Source organism: Tiliqua scincoides, chromosome 1 (genome assembly GCF_035046505.1).
Source record: "Tiliqua scincoides isolate rTilSci1 chromosome 1, rTilSci1.hap2, whole genome shotgun sequence".
Classification (NCBI taxonomy): Eukaryota; Metazoa; Chordata; class Lepidosauria; order Squamata; family Scincidae; genus Tiliqua; species Tiliqua scincoides.
This window is the reverse complement of record NC_089821.1, coordinates 147,343,498-147,360,311: the sequence shown is the minus strand read 5'-3', so window position 1 is coordinate 147,360,311 and position 16,814 is coordinate 147,343,498. Positions and strand designations below refer to the sequence as shown.

General features: G+C 42.4%; 1 protein-coding gene across 4 annotated transcripts in view; it reads left to right on the top strand.

Annotated features, from left to right (window-relative positions):
• Positions 1-16,814, top strand: part of PLCB4 (phospholipase C beta 4) — a 92,152-nt gene that overhangs the window by 40,001 nt on the left and 35,337 nt on the right. For 2 of the 4 annotated variants that reach the window (XM_066639101.1, XM_066639103.1), the window contains exons 13-22: positions 953-1,032; positions 1,460-1,544; positions 2,880-2,970; positions 4,407-4,502; positions 5,247-5,347; positions 6,866-6,901; positions 11,918-12,059; positions 12,766-12,850; positions 13,069-13,193; positions 14,977-15,028. In XM_066639101.1, coding sequence (XP_066495198.1) covers positions 953-1,032; positions 1,460-1,544; positions 2,880-2,970; positions 4,407-4,502; positions 5,247-5,347; positions 6,866-6,901; positions 11,918-12,059; positions 12,766-12,850; positions 13,069-13,193; positions 14,977-15,028 — 893 coding nt within the window. The remainder of the gene's footprint in view (positions 1-952; positions 1,033-1,459; positions 1,545-2,879; positions 2,971-4,406; positions 4,503-5,246; positions 5,348-6,865; positions 6,902-11,917; positions 12,060-12,765; positions 12,851-13,068; positions 13,194-14,976; positions 15,029-16,814) is intronic. The other 2 variants (XM_066639102.1, XM_066639105.1) reach the window with 1 other exon arrangement.

Below are 16,814 nucleotides of genomic sequence, written 5' to 3'. Positions count from 1 at the left end.
TGAAAATGTGGAGAGTCACAGTCATTCAATATAGACAATATTGAGCTAGATCAGGGGTGCCCAAACCCCGGCCCTGGGGCCACTTGCGGCCCTCAAGGTCTCTCAATGTGGCCCTCAGAGAGCCCCCAGTCTCCAATGAGGCCCAGTCTCTGGCCCTCTGAAGATTTGTTGGAGCCCTCACTGGCCCGACGCAACTGCTTTCAGCTTGAGGGTGATTCTTTGACCTCTCAAGTGAGCTGTGGGATGAGGGCTCCCTCCACTGCATGCTGTTTCATGTCTGTGGTGCAGTAGCGGCAGCCTTTCCTTTGCTGCCGCTACTGCACCACAGACGTGAAACAGCAAGCAGTGGAGGGAGCCCTCATCCCACAGCTCACATGAGAGGTCAAAGAGTCACCCTCACGCTGAAAGCAGTTGCGTTGGGCCAGTGTGGGCTCCAGCAAATCTTTGTGCTTTGTGCTTTGTGCAAGGCCTTTTATAGATCTTGAGCTATTACAAAACCTTCATTCATTCATATAAGTTCATCGTTAATATATTCATTTATGTAAACTTATGTAAATTTATTCAAATTTTAAATGTAAATTAATTCTTTTTTTCCCTGGCCCCTGACACAGTGTCAGAGAGATGATGTGGCCCTCTTGCCAAAAACTTTGGACACCCCTGAGCTAGATGGACTCATGGTCTTGTTCCATACAAGGCTTTTTGCTGGGTTCCTATTGACCAATATAGTATCAAAGTATTAGTTGAGTTTGCTTTGGCTTCTTACCACAGTCAACATAGTCCAACTCCAAGGAGAACTTTGAGAAGTATACTATCCAGTTTAAAGACCGGGAATGACATTGAAAAGATCAATATGTATGTCTTTTAGCATATGTGTTTTCATTTGGCATCTTTCATGTTATTTAATATAGACAGATACAGTCACATGTTATTTTTTTCCTTTGCACTTTTAAAGGATGTGATTCAAGCCATTAAGGAAACAGCATTTGTAACATCTGAGTATCCTGTCATCCTGTCTTTTGAAAATCATTGCAGGTACTTTATGAAGGATTATTCCTGTTATGTATTTCAGTGGTGAGATGAAAGAAAAATTTTCTCTGTGGCAAAGCTTAAAGTAGGACAACTGTTGTTATTAGGCTAAATTAAATGTCAAGTGCCTTTTGAGTATTGCACTTGCTTGAATTACAAAGGTCAGATTTAGGTTGCTATATCATACTGTGTTTTAAACCGTGATGCAATAACTTTTAATACACCTGAAAGCCACTGTTACATAATTATTTAAATAAAATCACCTTATGTCTTTGGTTTCCTTGTGTTATGTGTTTGTTGTCTGTGTTGTGCATGGTTAACTGTTCCGATACAATGGTTAGTTATGCAATAAGCAGATTGCATAGAAAATAGATTCTGTACACTATTATATTTTGGTTCGTAACAATACTCCCTTAAATGTATTGTTTTTCAGCAAGTATCAACAATACAAAATGTCAAAATACTGTGAAGACATTTTTGGAGAACTTCTATTAAAGCAACCACTAGAAACGCATCCAGTAGGTACCTTCCCAATATTTTGTGTATACTTTCTGATTAAAAGGTTTGAAAAATTGATGGCAAGATGTATGTATATTCATAGGTCTGTTAAAAGACTGACATGTAGGCACTTTGTGAAGCCCTGTGTGTTGGTCCCAAATTCTGTTACATCTGCTGTTCTCTCCCCTTTCATTTTTGTGCACCTGATTTCTAGACTTGTAGACATGTGGTGTCAGTATTTTAGCTAGGACTTTTTTTGTCTGTTTGTTTTTGGTTTTGCTGCTCTTTCTTTGGCATAACTTTTATAACTAAACGTTGCGAGCAGAGCTGAATCAAAAATTGTATTGGCAACCTTCAGTCTCAAAAGACTATGGTATCGCGCTCTGAAAGGTGGTTCTGGCACAGCGTCTAGTGTGGCTGAAAAGGCCAATCCGGGAGTGACAATCCCTTCCACACCAGGAGCAAGTGCAGTCTGTCCCTGGTCTGTCTCCCTGGCTATGGGCCTTCCTTCTTTGCTTCTTTGCCTCAGACTGTTGGCAAAGTGTCTCTTCAAACTGGGAAAGGCCATGCTGCACAGCCTGCCTCCAAGCAGGCTGCTCAGAGGCCAGGGTTTCCCACTTGTTGAGGTCCATTCCTAAGGCCTTCAGATCCCTCTTGCAGATGTCCTTGTATCGCAGCTGTGGTCTACCTGTAGGGCGCTTTCCTTGCACGAGTTCTCCATAGAGGAGATCTTTTGGGATCCGGCCATCATCCATTCTCACGACATGACCGAGCCAATGCAGGCGTCTGTTTCAGCAGTGCATACATGCTAGGGATTCCAGCTCGTTCCAGGACTGTGTTGTTAGGAACTTTGTCCTGCCAGGTGATGCCGAGAATGCGTCGGAGGCAGCGCATGTGGAAAGCGTTCAGTTTCCTCTCCTGTTGTGAGCGGAGAGTCCATGACTTGCTGCAGTACAGAAGTGTACTCAGGACGCAAGCTCTGTAGACCTGGATCTTGGTATGTTCCGTCAGCTTCTTCTTTGACCAGACTCTCTTTGTGGGTCTGGAAAACGTGGTAGCTGCTTTACCGAAGCGTTTGTTTAGCTTGGTATCAAGAGGTAGAGTGTCGGAGATCGTTGAGCCAAGGTACACAAAGTCATGGACAACCTCCAGTTCATGCGCAGAGATTGTAATGCAGGGAGGTGAGTCCACATCCTGAACCATGACCTGTGTTTTCTTTAGGCTGATCGTCAGTCCAAAATCTTGGCAGGCCTTGCTAAAACGATCCATGAGCTGCTGGAGATCAAAAAACAGTAATACAAATTCCAAATGTAGGCATGTAAACCTTCTAATGTTGGCTCTCTTCTTGGTTGCAGCTTGAACCAGGAAGGCCTTTGCCTTCCCCAAATGACCTTAAAAAGAAGATACTTATTAAAAACAAAAGGTTGAAACCTGAAGTGGAAAAAAGTAAGTAAATAAGTATTAAAAACATTGAAATTAAAACCTTGTTGATGTGCCAGAGGTCTCTAACTGGGCACTCTGGCAGCAGGGCTCAGGTGCCTTACCCTCTGCAAACCCCAGTAGCTCCCAGGCAGAGAGAGTTACTAGAGTGTAGGTACCTGGCGAGTTGGATTGAATGCCATTTAAGTAAGCACTGACTATACTGGACTCAATGAACATACTGTACTGTATGTACAGTTCAGTATTGACAATGACTAACTCAGTCTGTTGAGTTTTTGCAGCCTTTCTGAACCAGGTAAATACAACCTTGGCAGGATATTCCGGGCTGGGAACATATACACTTCAGTGGCATCTCTAGTTCCCATGCTTATCCAGAAGGTTTCATGTGCTTATGTGCAAGCAGAAGAAATATTTGGATTCAGCTTCACTTTTCTCGTGTTACATTCTAGCGTGAGGTGTAAATTTCACGTCTCATGAGTGGAGGATGCTTTCTGCATGTGAGAGGACACTTTTAGATCCATCCCCATTCCTTTGATATTTATATTAGACTTCACATGGCTGTACTAGTAACAACTTGCTTTTTGAGAGAACACTGTGTAGCCTGCTGATGCTTAGGAAAATACAAAACTGGACTGATGATTGTTATAAGTCTGGCTCCACAATGTTTACTGTTCAGTGACCAGATATAGTAGAATAGTCAACCCATCCTGAGATCAGGCCTTAACCAACTGAGGACCCAATCCTATCCAACTTTCTAGTGCCAATGCAGCCGCAATGCAACCTCAAGGTAAGAGAGCAAACATTCCCTTACCTTGAGGTCTCTATGACTATCCGCCCGCCCCCCCATTGCAGAATGAAGCACATGCCTCATTGGTGTGACTGCATCAGTGCTGGAAAGTTGGATAGGATAAATTGCCTGTGCCAGGTGCCACTACCACCTCTGATATGCCTCCCAACCTCCCCCGTTCCGCCCTCCCCACTTTCATTGGTGGGTGGTCCTTTCCCCACCATCATGTATGGGGGCTGCTCCAGCTTCTCTGGTGGTGGTCTAGAAGCATGTGGCTCTGCACTTCTGGAGCATCATTTACAACAGCTGTAAAGCATCTACCGGAAAGCTGTAGCTGGCAGCACTAGAGCCCACTGTAAGTTATCCTGCTTGTGTAAGGGAGCTTACGCACATAGAAGTGATAAAGCAAGGTTCTTGTGCACATAAATGCAAATGGAAGCTTACCTTAGCTTTGTAGTTGTGGAAAACATTCTGCGCAGGATATTGCATGCAGAATTGCCAGACTTGCACAGCCATTTATGGAGCAGTCCAAAATACCATCTTCTTTCCCTGTGCTCTTTTTATGATACAAGCCAAGATATTCTGTTTGATAAAGTATCTTTTTCTCTGTGTATGCGTGTGTTTATGTGTGTGTGTGTGTGTGTGTTTTAAATAGAACAGCTTGAAACCTTGAAAAGTATGATGGAAGCTGGTGAAACTGCTGCTCCTGTTAGCATCTTGGAAGACGATAATGAAGAAGAGATAGAAAGTAGTAAGATGGCACTTCACATTTTCTCTCTTTACTGCCTCCCTGCTGATGTTCATAATGGCATAGCTGAGCTCAGTTGCTCACTAGGCAAATAGTATCAGATATTTAACCTTGACAAGTTTTAATGTGTTCTGGTAATGGCCATACTTAGGTGAGCATCCACTTATTGCAGAAATGCTTTTATCTCTATATGTATGCTGTAAATTCCAGTGATACATGCAAGAAGTTCATTAAAAATTCACCCCACTTGATCCTGTGACATGTGACTGCTCAAGAACATGTGATGAGGCTTGGAGGGATTTGACCTAACCCCAGTAATAACAGAGCAGGTATTGGTGATGCTGCGTTTATACTTGTTAAGGCTCACAAGCGCCATACAAGCACAGTGTGTGAATAGAATGGTCCTTAGTGGAATACACCATGAACATTTGTAATCTAATAGTCAGGCCTAGATGAACGAAATATAGTGTGTGATTGCTACAATAATACTAATGGATAGGAGTGGCCACAAGTAGGATCCCACTTCTGAGCTGCCTTGACAGCTGCTGTTCATCAAAACATATTTTATGTTCAATTTTATTCACCAAAAAGTGATTCTTAAGATTATTATGGCTAGTAAATTGCTTAGATGCCTTTTTTCCTGCCTTTTGAAAGCCTCTGGCGATGTGAATTTTTTTAAAATAAAGCTTCTGTCTTCCAATATGGTTCCTAATGATAATTCCTTTTTTGACTTTCTTCATTATTTAGCTGACCAGGAAGAAGAAGCCCACCCAGAGTACAAATTTGGAAGTGACCTTTCTGCAGATGACTTGAGCCAAAAAGAATCTGTAGTCAACAATGTGAAAAAGGTAGAATAGTTCTTTTTTTTTTTCCTAGAGACATTCAATTTAATTAGAAAACATTCCTTTGAACTGGCTGAGAATGGAATTACAGTGCATATTAAATATAGGTAGAAAATGAGTAAGGCATTTAACTTTTTATGCCATTGCTGATGTTTTCAGAGTATATCAGCATGAACCTTTTTAGAAAAAGTGTATTATGCATATTCAAGGATAGTTCTCATTTGACATATTAGGAGCTGTGCCCGAGAAGACCCAGGATCTGATTATGTTTTTCACTACATCTCAACAGAATATATATTATGTTCTGCACATAATATATTGTCCATATGGTTGATTATTTTTTCAAAGTCACAAATGAGCCTCTATTCATTTCTGGTTGCTGTTGATGATCTAGGGTGCTATTAGTCTCTAGTGTCATTTATTTTGCTTGTTTGCTACTCTTTGAATGCTTTCCCTTCTAACACAAATAATGAACAATAAGAAATAAATATCTCTAAAGGAACAAGCTTCTGAAAGGGCAAATATGAGATGAACTCTGAGAGCAAGAGGAGGTGCAGTTGGCTGGTGTTGCTTACTCTTCCATTTCAAGTGCTGGAAGAGAGTTTATTGTAGCACGTTTCAATGTAAGAGCAGCTGCTCATCAAATTATGTTAGGGCCAGGGAAACATTCCACATTTTACTGCTGTAAGTAATCTAGATCCTTCCTTCTTACTTCGTTATCTTTTGATCTTGTTTCAGGAAACTGCCATAGTTGGTCCACCTTACTAAGCGAACTAGCTTTTAAAACATTTGTTAATTGTTAATACAGAAATGATAAGATCCTGCTTGCTTCCTCTTTGCTTCCTCTGGAGTGTCAAGTTGCAACTAACAGAGATGTGGGATTTTTCTTATAATACAGTGGGTCTGTGGCGCATAATGAACCAAACGGTACACATCAACTCGCAAATCGTAGACCAACTTCCCTAATAGATGATAGATTCTCCATGATCACATCTTCAAACTGTAGCATTTGTTTCTTGGTTTAGCATCAGAAATATAACTACAGGTCATTGGCCTGTATATTTGACTAGTACATAGATCTGTGTTCTGTATACAGACCTATGAATGGTCATAGAATCTTTTTGATCAGTCAGGGATTTTTTTCTCCATGGTGATTGAATACCTTCTGTTCATTTTTTAAAAAATTGCAACAATTATTTATAATCAGGACCCCCATATATTGTTGTTACTCCTAATCTTGTTTTTCTCTTCCCTTTTCTGCTCAGTGGGCTGTCCTTTCTCTATACCGTTAAACAATGTGCTTTTTGCCAACATATTTTCTGCACACATGTTAAAGTTAAGTAGCAGCTGTCTACACACAAACACACACACACCGCAACACATGCAGACACATACGCCCAATTGAAAGGATATATCTAAAATATGTGCCCAGTTATTTCTCCTCTTTAGGCTCCCCCCTCCCTTTTGAGATGAGTGTTTGACCTTACGACTTCTTTGGGATAATATCTCTATTTTTTCCTTTAGGCTGTGGACGATTCTGAACAAGAAAACAATAAAAAGGTGACCCATGGGATATTTTACAACTTTCAAAGTTTATTTCTCTGCCTCTAACCCAGCTGCTTTGTAGAATGCATTCTTAACTTACTGCATCATTGAACCCGTGTCTTTATTTGGTTTTAGCTAGGATTTAGCAAATTGTTTCTGACTATCACGCTCGCTCTTTCTTTGTATTGGTTTAGGAAGTCCAGCTACCCATCTTTCACATAGGATGGTTGAATGCTGGGTGGGTTGCATGACCACTCTGTCTCAGCCTAGTGAGGATGCTTACGCAGTTCATTGAAGACTGGTAGATACTACTTTGACTTCCTTCTCATCTTGTCATGCCTTCTATTCTTTGCGTTTTTTCTTTCTTTTTTTGGTGAAGGGGATGGGATATGCATGTTATTCCTTCTGGAAGTTCTTTATTGAACCTCTTTTTCCCTTTCCTTGCCATGCTTTCTCTTCTATCAAGACTCTTCCTACTCTCAGGTCTATTCAGTCTCTTCCCATATTTTATGGGGTATCTGATCTTTTTTTACAATATACATAGAAGATGCTGATATAATTCTGATTTTATACCTTTGATACCCTAGAACAGCATGGTAATTGTCATTGAGCCATAATCATCCCTTTTGTTCAGTAAGAAAAACTGAAACACAACTTTTACTCCTGTGCTCCATTATCGCTACTTCAAGGATAATGCAAATATGTGATGATTTATTATGCATCAGTAGAAATATCAAGGAAAATCATAATAAATGTGAAAGCTTGTTCTTTCCTCTCATATTTTGCTTATTCAGAAGAATATGGACTTCTAAACAACCCTGAGTCTATTAATAGAATCCATCTATTCTATCATTGGAGAAACAGCATCATGCACTTGCAGTTCTTCTCTTATGTAGGGTGCAAATTTCCATTGTCTTCTGCCTCACTGCAGTTCATTAATTGTTCAGCAATGGTTGGGATTTCAAAAGTAACTAGTCTGTGTTATGAACATTATGCCATTTTATTACAAAAGATAATGGACTATGATATTAAAGCTGCAATCCTAACCACACTTTCCTGGGAGTAAGTCCCATTGACTATAATCAGATTGACTTCTGAGTAGACATGCATAGGCTCTTATTGAGTTATTGGGGCAGAACTACATATTTGGGGGAGGATGGAGAAAGAAAATACCTGTATCAGAGAAGCTTGTGAGATGGAAGTGGCTCTCAAATCAGCATTTAATATTATATGACAGCATCTGTGACAATTTTGTAGTAACCAGGGGGACGGGGGGAGAATGGGGACTCTGCAAATATTTCTGTAGTTACTGAATTGTAAAGTATGATGACCAGTGCTCAAGGTGGAGTTATGGAAGCCCACCAAGGTAATAGTTTGGTCTTTTAGCATTCAGAGAACAATGGGGTGGATATGACGGCATCCTCCGCTCACAGAAGGGCTGTTACAGAATTGTATTAGAAAATTGGCTAAGATAGCCCAATCTTGCATAACTCCCTCTGCAGCAATGCAGCCACACCAACACAGCACACGCTGTATCCTGCAGGGGAGTTCCAGGCCCCATAGGTCTTCTCCAGGTAAGGGAATGTTTATTGCCTTACCTGGGATAAACCCTCACCACCTAAACCCAATCCTGAGCTGCCCAGGGCGCCCAGGCTCAGCGGCACCAAGAAGGACTGCCGCCAGATCCTGCGTCTCCCAAACTACTACAGGAGGCGCCTTGGGAGAAGGGGACTTTAGTCCCCTTCCCCTGAGTAAGGTAAGCAGCCCCGCAATGGGGCTACTCACTTTACCACCAACCAAAAGGTCGGTGGTAAGGTAAAGGCACTCGTTTAGGGTGTGCAGCCCTACACAAGAGCCCTGAATCCTGCGGAGCGGAGCTCTGTGGACCCGCCTCCCATCCCTCCCTAAGGCGCGCCTCCAGCCTGCCCCCCTCCCCACATCACACCTCCCTGTCACGCCTCCTCCCCACCCTCTCTCAGCCCCCTGCCAGCCTCCCCCCTTCCCGGAATGCCCCCACCCCGCCCCCACCTATCTTTCCACAGCTTGGCGGTCCGGGAGACCGCCGAGCCATGGAAGCTGGGCGACCACCCCGCACTAGCCCAGCACCGGCCGGCGCTGAGCTAGCACGGGCAGGAGCCTGGCGGTGAGGCTGGCAAATGTGCCTTATGACATGTTTGCGACAGCGCTCAGTGGCACGGAGCCATGCTGCCAAGCACACGATTGGGCCCTGAGTCTACATGGTCTTGTGTCAGCGCCAGGTCCGCTGACACAAGTCCAAATGGACCCAAGAAGGCAGATCAAGGCTGGGAAGGGTGACAGAATATTGATGGTACTGCTGTTACTGGTACCATCTCCTTTCCAGCCTTAATCTGCCCTCCTTCCCACCCCCTGCTCTGACTTACCAGTGCCGGGGGGGGGGGAGGGATATAGATGGCCTGCAGATGCATCCACTTGCTGCTGCAGGTGCCATGCAGAACGTAGTGTCGCAGTTTGCATTGTGGCAGGGCAATCCTTATTAGGATTGGGCTGTAAATACAAAAATATTCTGCTTGCACAAGAGCGCTGCACAGAATTTACCTCTTTCAGCAGTTCATGAAGACTTCCACAAACTCTGGTTCAAGCATGTGTAAGAAAGCACTAGAAAGATATTTTCCTTTCACATATGGTTCTTTATATATATATGTGATAATGTTGTTGTCATGAGGCTTCCAGCTTGTATATTGTATTTTAGCTATCGGGGCTTTATTTGCTGAATACACATGAATGTTCTCTATCAAGCTAGGAGGGCTGACACTGAAATCCAGAAAGCTCTTGTTTCCTATCTGCAAGAGAGGGACCTATATTTTCCTATTCGATCATAGGATCGTTGTACATTTATGTATCAGTTGAGCTCCTGATAAATCTTTGCTTTTTTATTCCTACTTATTTTGCTTAAGACAAGTCACCTATTAGTCATCTTTTCTGACCTTTGCATACCCAAGAGAGGGCAAAGCAAACCTCCCTAAGTAACCAGAAGCTTTCCCCCCCTATTGTTATGCTCCCCAAGGCAGCTTAATGCAGTGCTAACTTTCTAGCCCATAGTCAAGCACAATAGTGGAGGCAGTTTAGTCTGTCTCCTCCCTCTACCTCGAGGCAGGTAAAGGGTGGCAAGTAGGCCTAGGAACTGGGGTCTTTCTGCAGCCTTCTGCTGAAATAAGGACAGGTGAATGATAGTGTCTGCAAAATTTAAAGCAACTATTTTTACAACTGCAGTGCCATAACTGTGGTTGAATGGCAGTGGGTAGGCCCCAAATAGGGGTCATTTATCCTGGCCTTACTCACCTACAGGGCCAATATGCCAAGTCTGAGATCTGGCTTGAATAAGATGGCTATTGGGATAGGCATTCTGGACCTGGGTGCCAACAGAGCTGGCAAAAGTGTTGATGTCCCATTAACTTGGATCTCCAGAAGGAACATAACCTAAAAGCATGAATGCAGGTAGAAATACAAGTGTATGTCCATGAGCCATTCTATTCATCTTTGACCAGAAGCCCATAGCCTGAGCCTACCTAATGCCCCTCTTGACCCTGCAGTATGTTAAGTTTTTTCTTTCTGTGCAAGAGGGAAACCTCACTACCCTTTTCTCAGTTCATAAGAACATAAAAACAGCCCCACTGGATCAGGCCATAGGCCCATCTAGTCCAGCTTCCTGTATCTCACAGCGGCCCACCAAATGCCCGAGGGAGCATACCAGATAACAAGAGACCTCATCCTGGTGCCCTCCCTTGCATCTGGCATTCTGACATAGCCCATTTCTTAAATCAGGAGGTTGCACATACACAGCATGGCTTGTACCCCATAATGGATTTTTCCTCCAGAAACTTGTCCAATCCCCTTTTAAAAGCATGTAGGCCAGATCCTGTGCCACATCCTGTGGCAATGAGTTCCACAGACCAACCACACGCTGAGGACAAGTTCATGTAGGACAAGGCTGTTAGGGCCTACTAGTCATGATGACTGTACATACCCTCCAGGTTCAGAGGCAGTGTGCTTCTGAAGAGCAGTTGCAGGGCAACAACGGTGGGTGAGGAGTATGCCTTCATCTCCTGCCTTGTCAGCTTTCCAGAGGCTGCTGATTGGCCATTCTACAAAACAGAAGATGGGCCTTTGGAGGTTGTTCTTGTGTTTTTATTAAAGTTAAGGTCTTTTAATTTGGGTATCTAAGATTTCAGAATGCAGCTCAGTATTTCTCACATTCTCCTTTTCTTATCCGTGCCTCTTCCCCCTGTCTCTTTCAATTGTTAACCTATTTCTTCCCTCCTAATTTTATTTTACAGCCCAATCCTAACCAGTGCTGGTGCAGCAGGGCCATTTGGCCCATTCTGTATCCAGTGCTGGGAAAGAGCAGGCTGGAAGTCTCCTCAAGGTAAGGGGACATTTGTCTCCTTCCCCAGGTAAAGCCCCAGCCTGTATAATGGGGCTACTTGAATCTGTGCTTGCAAAATTGCTGGTACTAATCCAACTTGGCCTTCCAAGCCTTGAATAGGATTAATTGTGGCTTAGCACCGCCGATTCTGCCCCTCCTGGGCCCACAATGCCACCCTGTTACACCCCCTTTTCACCCCTGTGCCACCTGGTGGAGCTTTACCTACTCTGTTGGGAGATCCTTGTGGATGCAGTACCAGTGGGACAGGATTAGTTGTGAACTGGATTGCACTGTTAATTTAGATAATATACATGGAACTCTCCTTTGCTTATATTATTCTACAAAGCACCATTGCACTGATGGTGCTTTACAGTAATAAATCTGGATAATAATAAAATAGTATGTAACCATGGAACTGTTCCTAAGTCCACCCCTGTGTGAGACTCACATATATAGAAGAAAGTATTATTTTGCATGTATCAGTGACAGAGCAGGCCTCTGCTGTGCCATCTTCCATTTATGCTTGCTTTTAGAAACTCTGGCCTAATCCTGTTTGAAATCATTGCCAATTGGACAAAAAAGAAATGCTGCTACTGATGGGTTTGTCTGTCTAAATATGCTTTCAGGGTGTTATAACTGCAGAAGACGAGCAAGCCTGGATGGCCTCTTACAAGTATGTAGGTGCCACAACGAATATACACCCGTATTTATCAACATTAATCAACTACGCTCAGCCTGTTAAGTTTCAAGGGTTCCATGTTGCGGAAGGTACCCAAAATATTTGTTCATCTAATGTAAACTATATTTCTATTACTTTCCCCCTAAAGTTTCTGTTCCCCTAAACCTTTATAAAGTTCCTTTATGACTTTAATAAGTATCGTGTTTATCCTGAGATATCATTTCAGTCTTTGTCCACTTGGAGGCACCAAATTACGAGGAGTAGGTTAACCTACATAGAGCTATCAAGAAGAATGTTTATATAGCACTGGTGGTTTCAGTGCATCTGCTTTGTCTTGATTGGTAAAATGTACTTGCCCTAAATACTTGCATTTTGCCTGGAATGCTGTATACTACTCTCTGTAAGATAAACAGGGTAAATTGTTGACATTCTTAGTTATTCTTAGTTAAAATAAATGTGAATTTTGATAGAAAAGATGTAAGTTTGTAAGTTAATGAAACATATCTAACATACGAATACTGTTTATTTTATTTCATTGATATATAATTATATATGCCTTTGGGCACAATCCTAACCAGGTCTACTCAGAAGTAAGTCCTATTTTGTTCAATGGGGCTTACTCTCAGGAAAGTGTGGTTAGGATTGCAACCTTAATTAATAAGCCCATGCCCAGAGGCAAAAGCAAGGAGATGTGGATGGATAGATATATGCAGGTGTTTAACTTCATTCATTGTTTGGTGTACTGCTAACCTATCACTAAAATTACAAAAGGGCTCTTAACTGTTTTCTTTCTAGAACGCAACATTCACTATAATATGTCCTCTTTTAATGAGTCTGTCGGACTCGGTTATTTGAAAACTCATGCAATCGAGTTTGTGAAGTATCCTTGCAGGGAGAGGGGTGGGGTTGGAAGGGAGTTGTTCTAACAGTGAAGATAAATATGTGGCTAAGCAATGCATAATCTTTATAAACTATAGCAGGAACATGGTCTGTGACAAATGCCTCATAAGGCAGAACATAAAAAATAAAGACGGGAGCAAATGATCGTTAAATCTATATGTTGCTTGGCTATTCCATTTTCCTTAACAAATAACACAGCTATAATAAACGGCAAATGAGTCGGATATATCCAAAGGGAGGCAGAGTGGATTCCAGCAATTACATGCCTCAAATTTTCTGGAACGCTGGATGCCAGATGGTCTCACTCAACTATCAGACCCCAGGTATGAAGGCATGTCCACGGAATCTACGTTTCAAAGGAAGGCAGCTTGGGCAGTAACTCTCCAGCAGATGTCATAAGCTTTTGCTGCTGGCATTACTGGGGAGGATTCAGTCGCATGGATAAATACAAGAATGTGTTTTGAATCAGACAATCATAATGTTTGAATAAAAGATTGAAAGGGGGAAAACTTTTAGAAATCCCTACACGCCTTTTACATTTCCGGTTTGATCACCAAGACATAAAGGCTGACACATGTTAAAACATGCAGAGAAGCAGCTGATATTTAAGACAAGTCATTTCTCTGGGACAACCATCTCCTCTAAATGAAAATATTGGAAGGGAGGGCCTGGAAGAATTGTTGAACAGCACATTACTGTTTACTTATGCTTTGTTTGTTTAGATCTCATCTGTTGCCCAAAGATGAGTCTTTCTTTATGGTAACTACGGAGTGATAATGAGAGACATGAAGGTCATGTGACTCTATGCAAAGCAAGAACATTCAGGTTAACATATGGATGTTTGCCTGTAGGGTTCTTAATGCCCTAAATGTTGTAAAGTACAGTTCGACATTTCTTCTATGTGGAGGCCACTGAACCAAAGCTTCCACATGCTTGTATTTTACTCAGGGTGGTGCGTGTGCCACTTCTGAACTCAACTTACCCTCTTAATGACCTGGTGTAGAGTTTCCATGCCACCTAGGGACAGCTCATGAGATGCTTCTGTCACTGAGTGCCACTGCGTAGAGGAAGGGAAAGCTCTTATTTGAGGCTGTTGTGAGATGGAAACATAATGGCTGCTAGCTTAGAACTACGTAAGCAAACACCTGAGTGACTTGCAGAGCCCAGACAGTGCTATTCAAAAGTTTTATTGCCTCAATTAAAGCTTGCGAGCTGCTGTGCTAGAACTAATTTCTGAATGGCTCTCCTCATCAGGTTCAGAACCCATGGATTTGACTTACTGCGGATTCTGAACCCATGACTGAAGGTCCTCACCAGACCTCCTGGACATGACCAGAAGGGCCTTCTGGTCACAGGGGGTCCGGGAACAGAACCCTCACAGATACTGAGGTCCTACCTATACTGAATTATGTACACCATAATTTGCAAACAGCTTATTCACTGAACTGTGAGTTCAGTTTTAGTGAAAATATAATTAGAAAATATTGTAAATTGTGTGTGAATACTGGGATTTTGTTTCAGAAAGGGACTTCAGGCACAAAATGATTTTGCAACAGGTATCTGTTTACCATTATTATTTATTTATCCTGAAATGTTAACATATACAACGTATATTTGCTAATGTTGCTGAGTGGATTCATTTTATGATATATTAAAATGTTGAACCCCTGCAAACTTTTTATTAGAATTAAATCAAACATCCTGCTTTAACAAAAAAGATTCCCAGAAATAGAAGCTGATCCATGTACTATACATCATTGTCCCTCTGTCATATTGCTGTAGAATTTAGAAGTCTATGACATTAATATATTCAAAATGCAGTTTTTAACTTCAGGAAGATTAAGAGTTCTTAGCTTTCAGAATAAGTATTTTCACTGAGCTTGTAGGACTTAATATTTAGTTAAACTGACTATCCTAGACAAATTGAGCATCTTATTTCCTTTACAGCACAATCCTATACATGTCAACTCAGAAGTAAGTTCCATTGAATTCAATGGGAGTTACTCCCATGAAAATGTGTATAGGATTGCATCCTTAGATTAAGAAGGCTCTTGAAGCCCGGTGTGGTTCAGCACTGAAGTACTAAACTATTTTGTGTCTTGACAGATTTAGCAATGCAATTGAATCAGGGAAAATTTGAATATAATGGGTCATGCGGGTGAGTAATGACTTAAACAGCTGTCGTTTTGTAGAACTATGTCACTTCTAATTATGTGAAAAACAGCATGTAGAAATTAGATTTTCGATTCTGTTTTATGGAAGAAATTTTGAAAGATCTGGGCCTGTTTAGACTTGGGGGGGGGGAGAAATCTAAGGGCACAGTCGTATCTGGCCTATGCACTGGCGTGGCAGACGCTGCACTGGTGGTAGCCATTGCAAAAGTGCGGTAAAGCAATTTGTGACGGCACAGCAGTTACCAGTGCCAGCAGGGAAGTCTGCGCTGACTCACTCATGCCGGCTGAAGGAGCAGTGTGTACTGGACATGGTAGGTTCCATGCTAAGCTGCTCAGGGGCGGGGTGTGAACAGGACAGGACAGGACGGTGACAGTGGTGGGGGTGGGCAAATCAGGCCCAGAAGCGGGCAGGATTTGTGGCACTGCTGTGTGATGCATCTTATCCCCCTTCCTGGGCCTGATCCATTGGCACAGGCAATGTGGATTTATGCCAGTGATTGAGCTAGCACAGATCTGAGTTGCCCCAGTGGCGGCTGGGGCTTATCTGAGGACAAGGGGACAAATGTCCCCTTACCTTGGGGAGGACCCCCTGCCTGATAAATCCCTCCATGCGCAAGTTGTGCTGTTGCTGTTGCATCAGCATAGGGGAGGCTGTGCTGAATTGGGCTGTGAGATACAGATGATTCTCACTGTGGGCTTCAGAATGCCTCCTGGAGGCAAAAACACACAACTTCCAGTTTTTGAATTATCTGTATCAGGGGGTGGGCAAACTTTCAACTTTAGGGATCCTGGATCTTTAACAATTGTATAGAAGAGGGAATTTCAGCAGGTGCAGCTTGTCATCTCATAGAAATGAGATGCTGAAATTCTGCTGCATTTCACCTGATGAAATTCTCTCTTCTACATTGTTAAAAGTCCAGGATTGCTAAAGTTGGAAGTTTGCCCACCCCTGATCTTTACCGTATATAGGGTCAGTTTTTAAAAGAATTGTGTAGGTTGCCACATACAGGTTGAGTCTTGTTATACAGGAGGGTCCAGTTCCCAGAACTCATGTGGATGGCAAAAATCGCATTAGAGCAAATCCATTTAAAAAGCAATATCCCTTTGCTAGGCAATTTAAAAACAACCTTGCTTCCCTTTGTGATGTAAGACAGAGTCACAATCCATCAATCAGTCTCACTCTAGGTGCTTAGAAAGGCTTCACTCCAAGGCAGTGACCCCCTCCCTTTAGCCAGAGCACAGATCTGGGAAAGAATGCAGAGTGATTATCTTTCTTCCACATGCTCAGGGGGAAAGAATGGAGGAGGTGATATTCACTGCCATTTAGCATTTTCATGTGATCAGGGGGAAGGGAGAGGTCGCTTGCCTTGGAGTGAAGCTGTTCTAAGTGCCTGAAGAGAGAATGATTGATGAATTGTCAGTTGGCTGCCCTATATTGCATTAATGAGGCTATTGTTAAACAATTTTTCCTTTAATTTAAAGGCTCCTTCTCATCGCATTGAGATAAAACTGCGGGTGAAGAATCCATGGATAATTAAGTTATACCTGTACTTGCTTAAGAAAATCTCATCATAGCATACAGGTTACTTGCCTCGCTATGTCATGGCTGAGGACTTGATGTGCAGGAATAAATGTCTAAACTGATTAAAAGATAATCTGGGTAACTTACATTAAGTGTTGTAGTTTTCTTTTCTACAGTTCAATGGGTTAAAGTCATAGTAGGTATCTACGTCTGTCATAAAATATGTGTTTAAGATTTCACCTGTAATC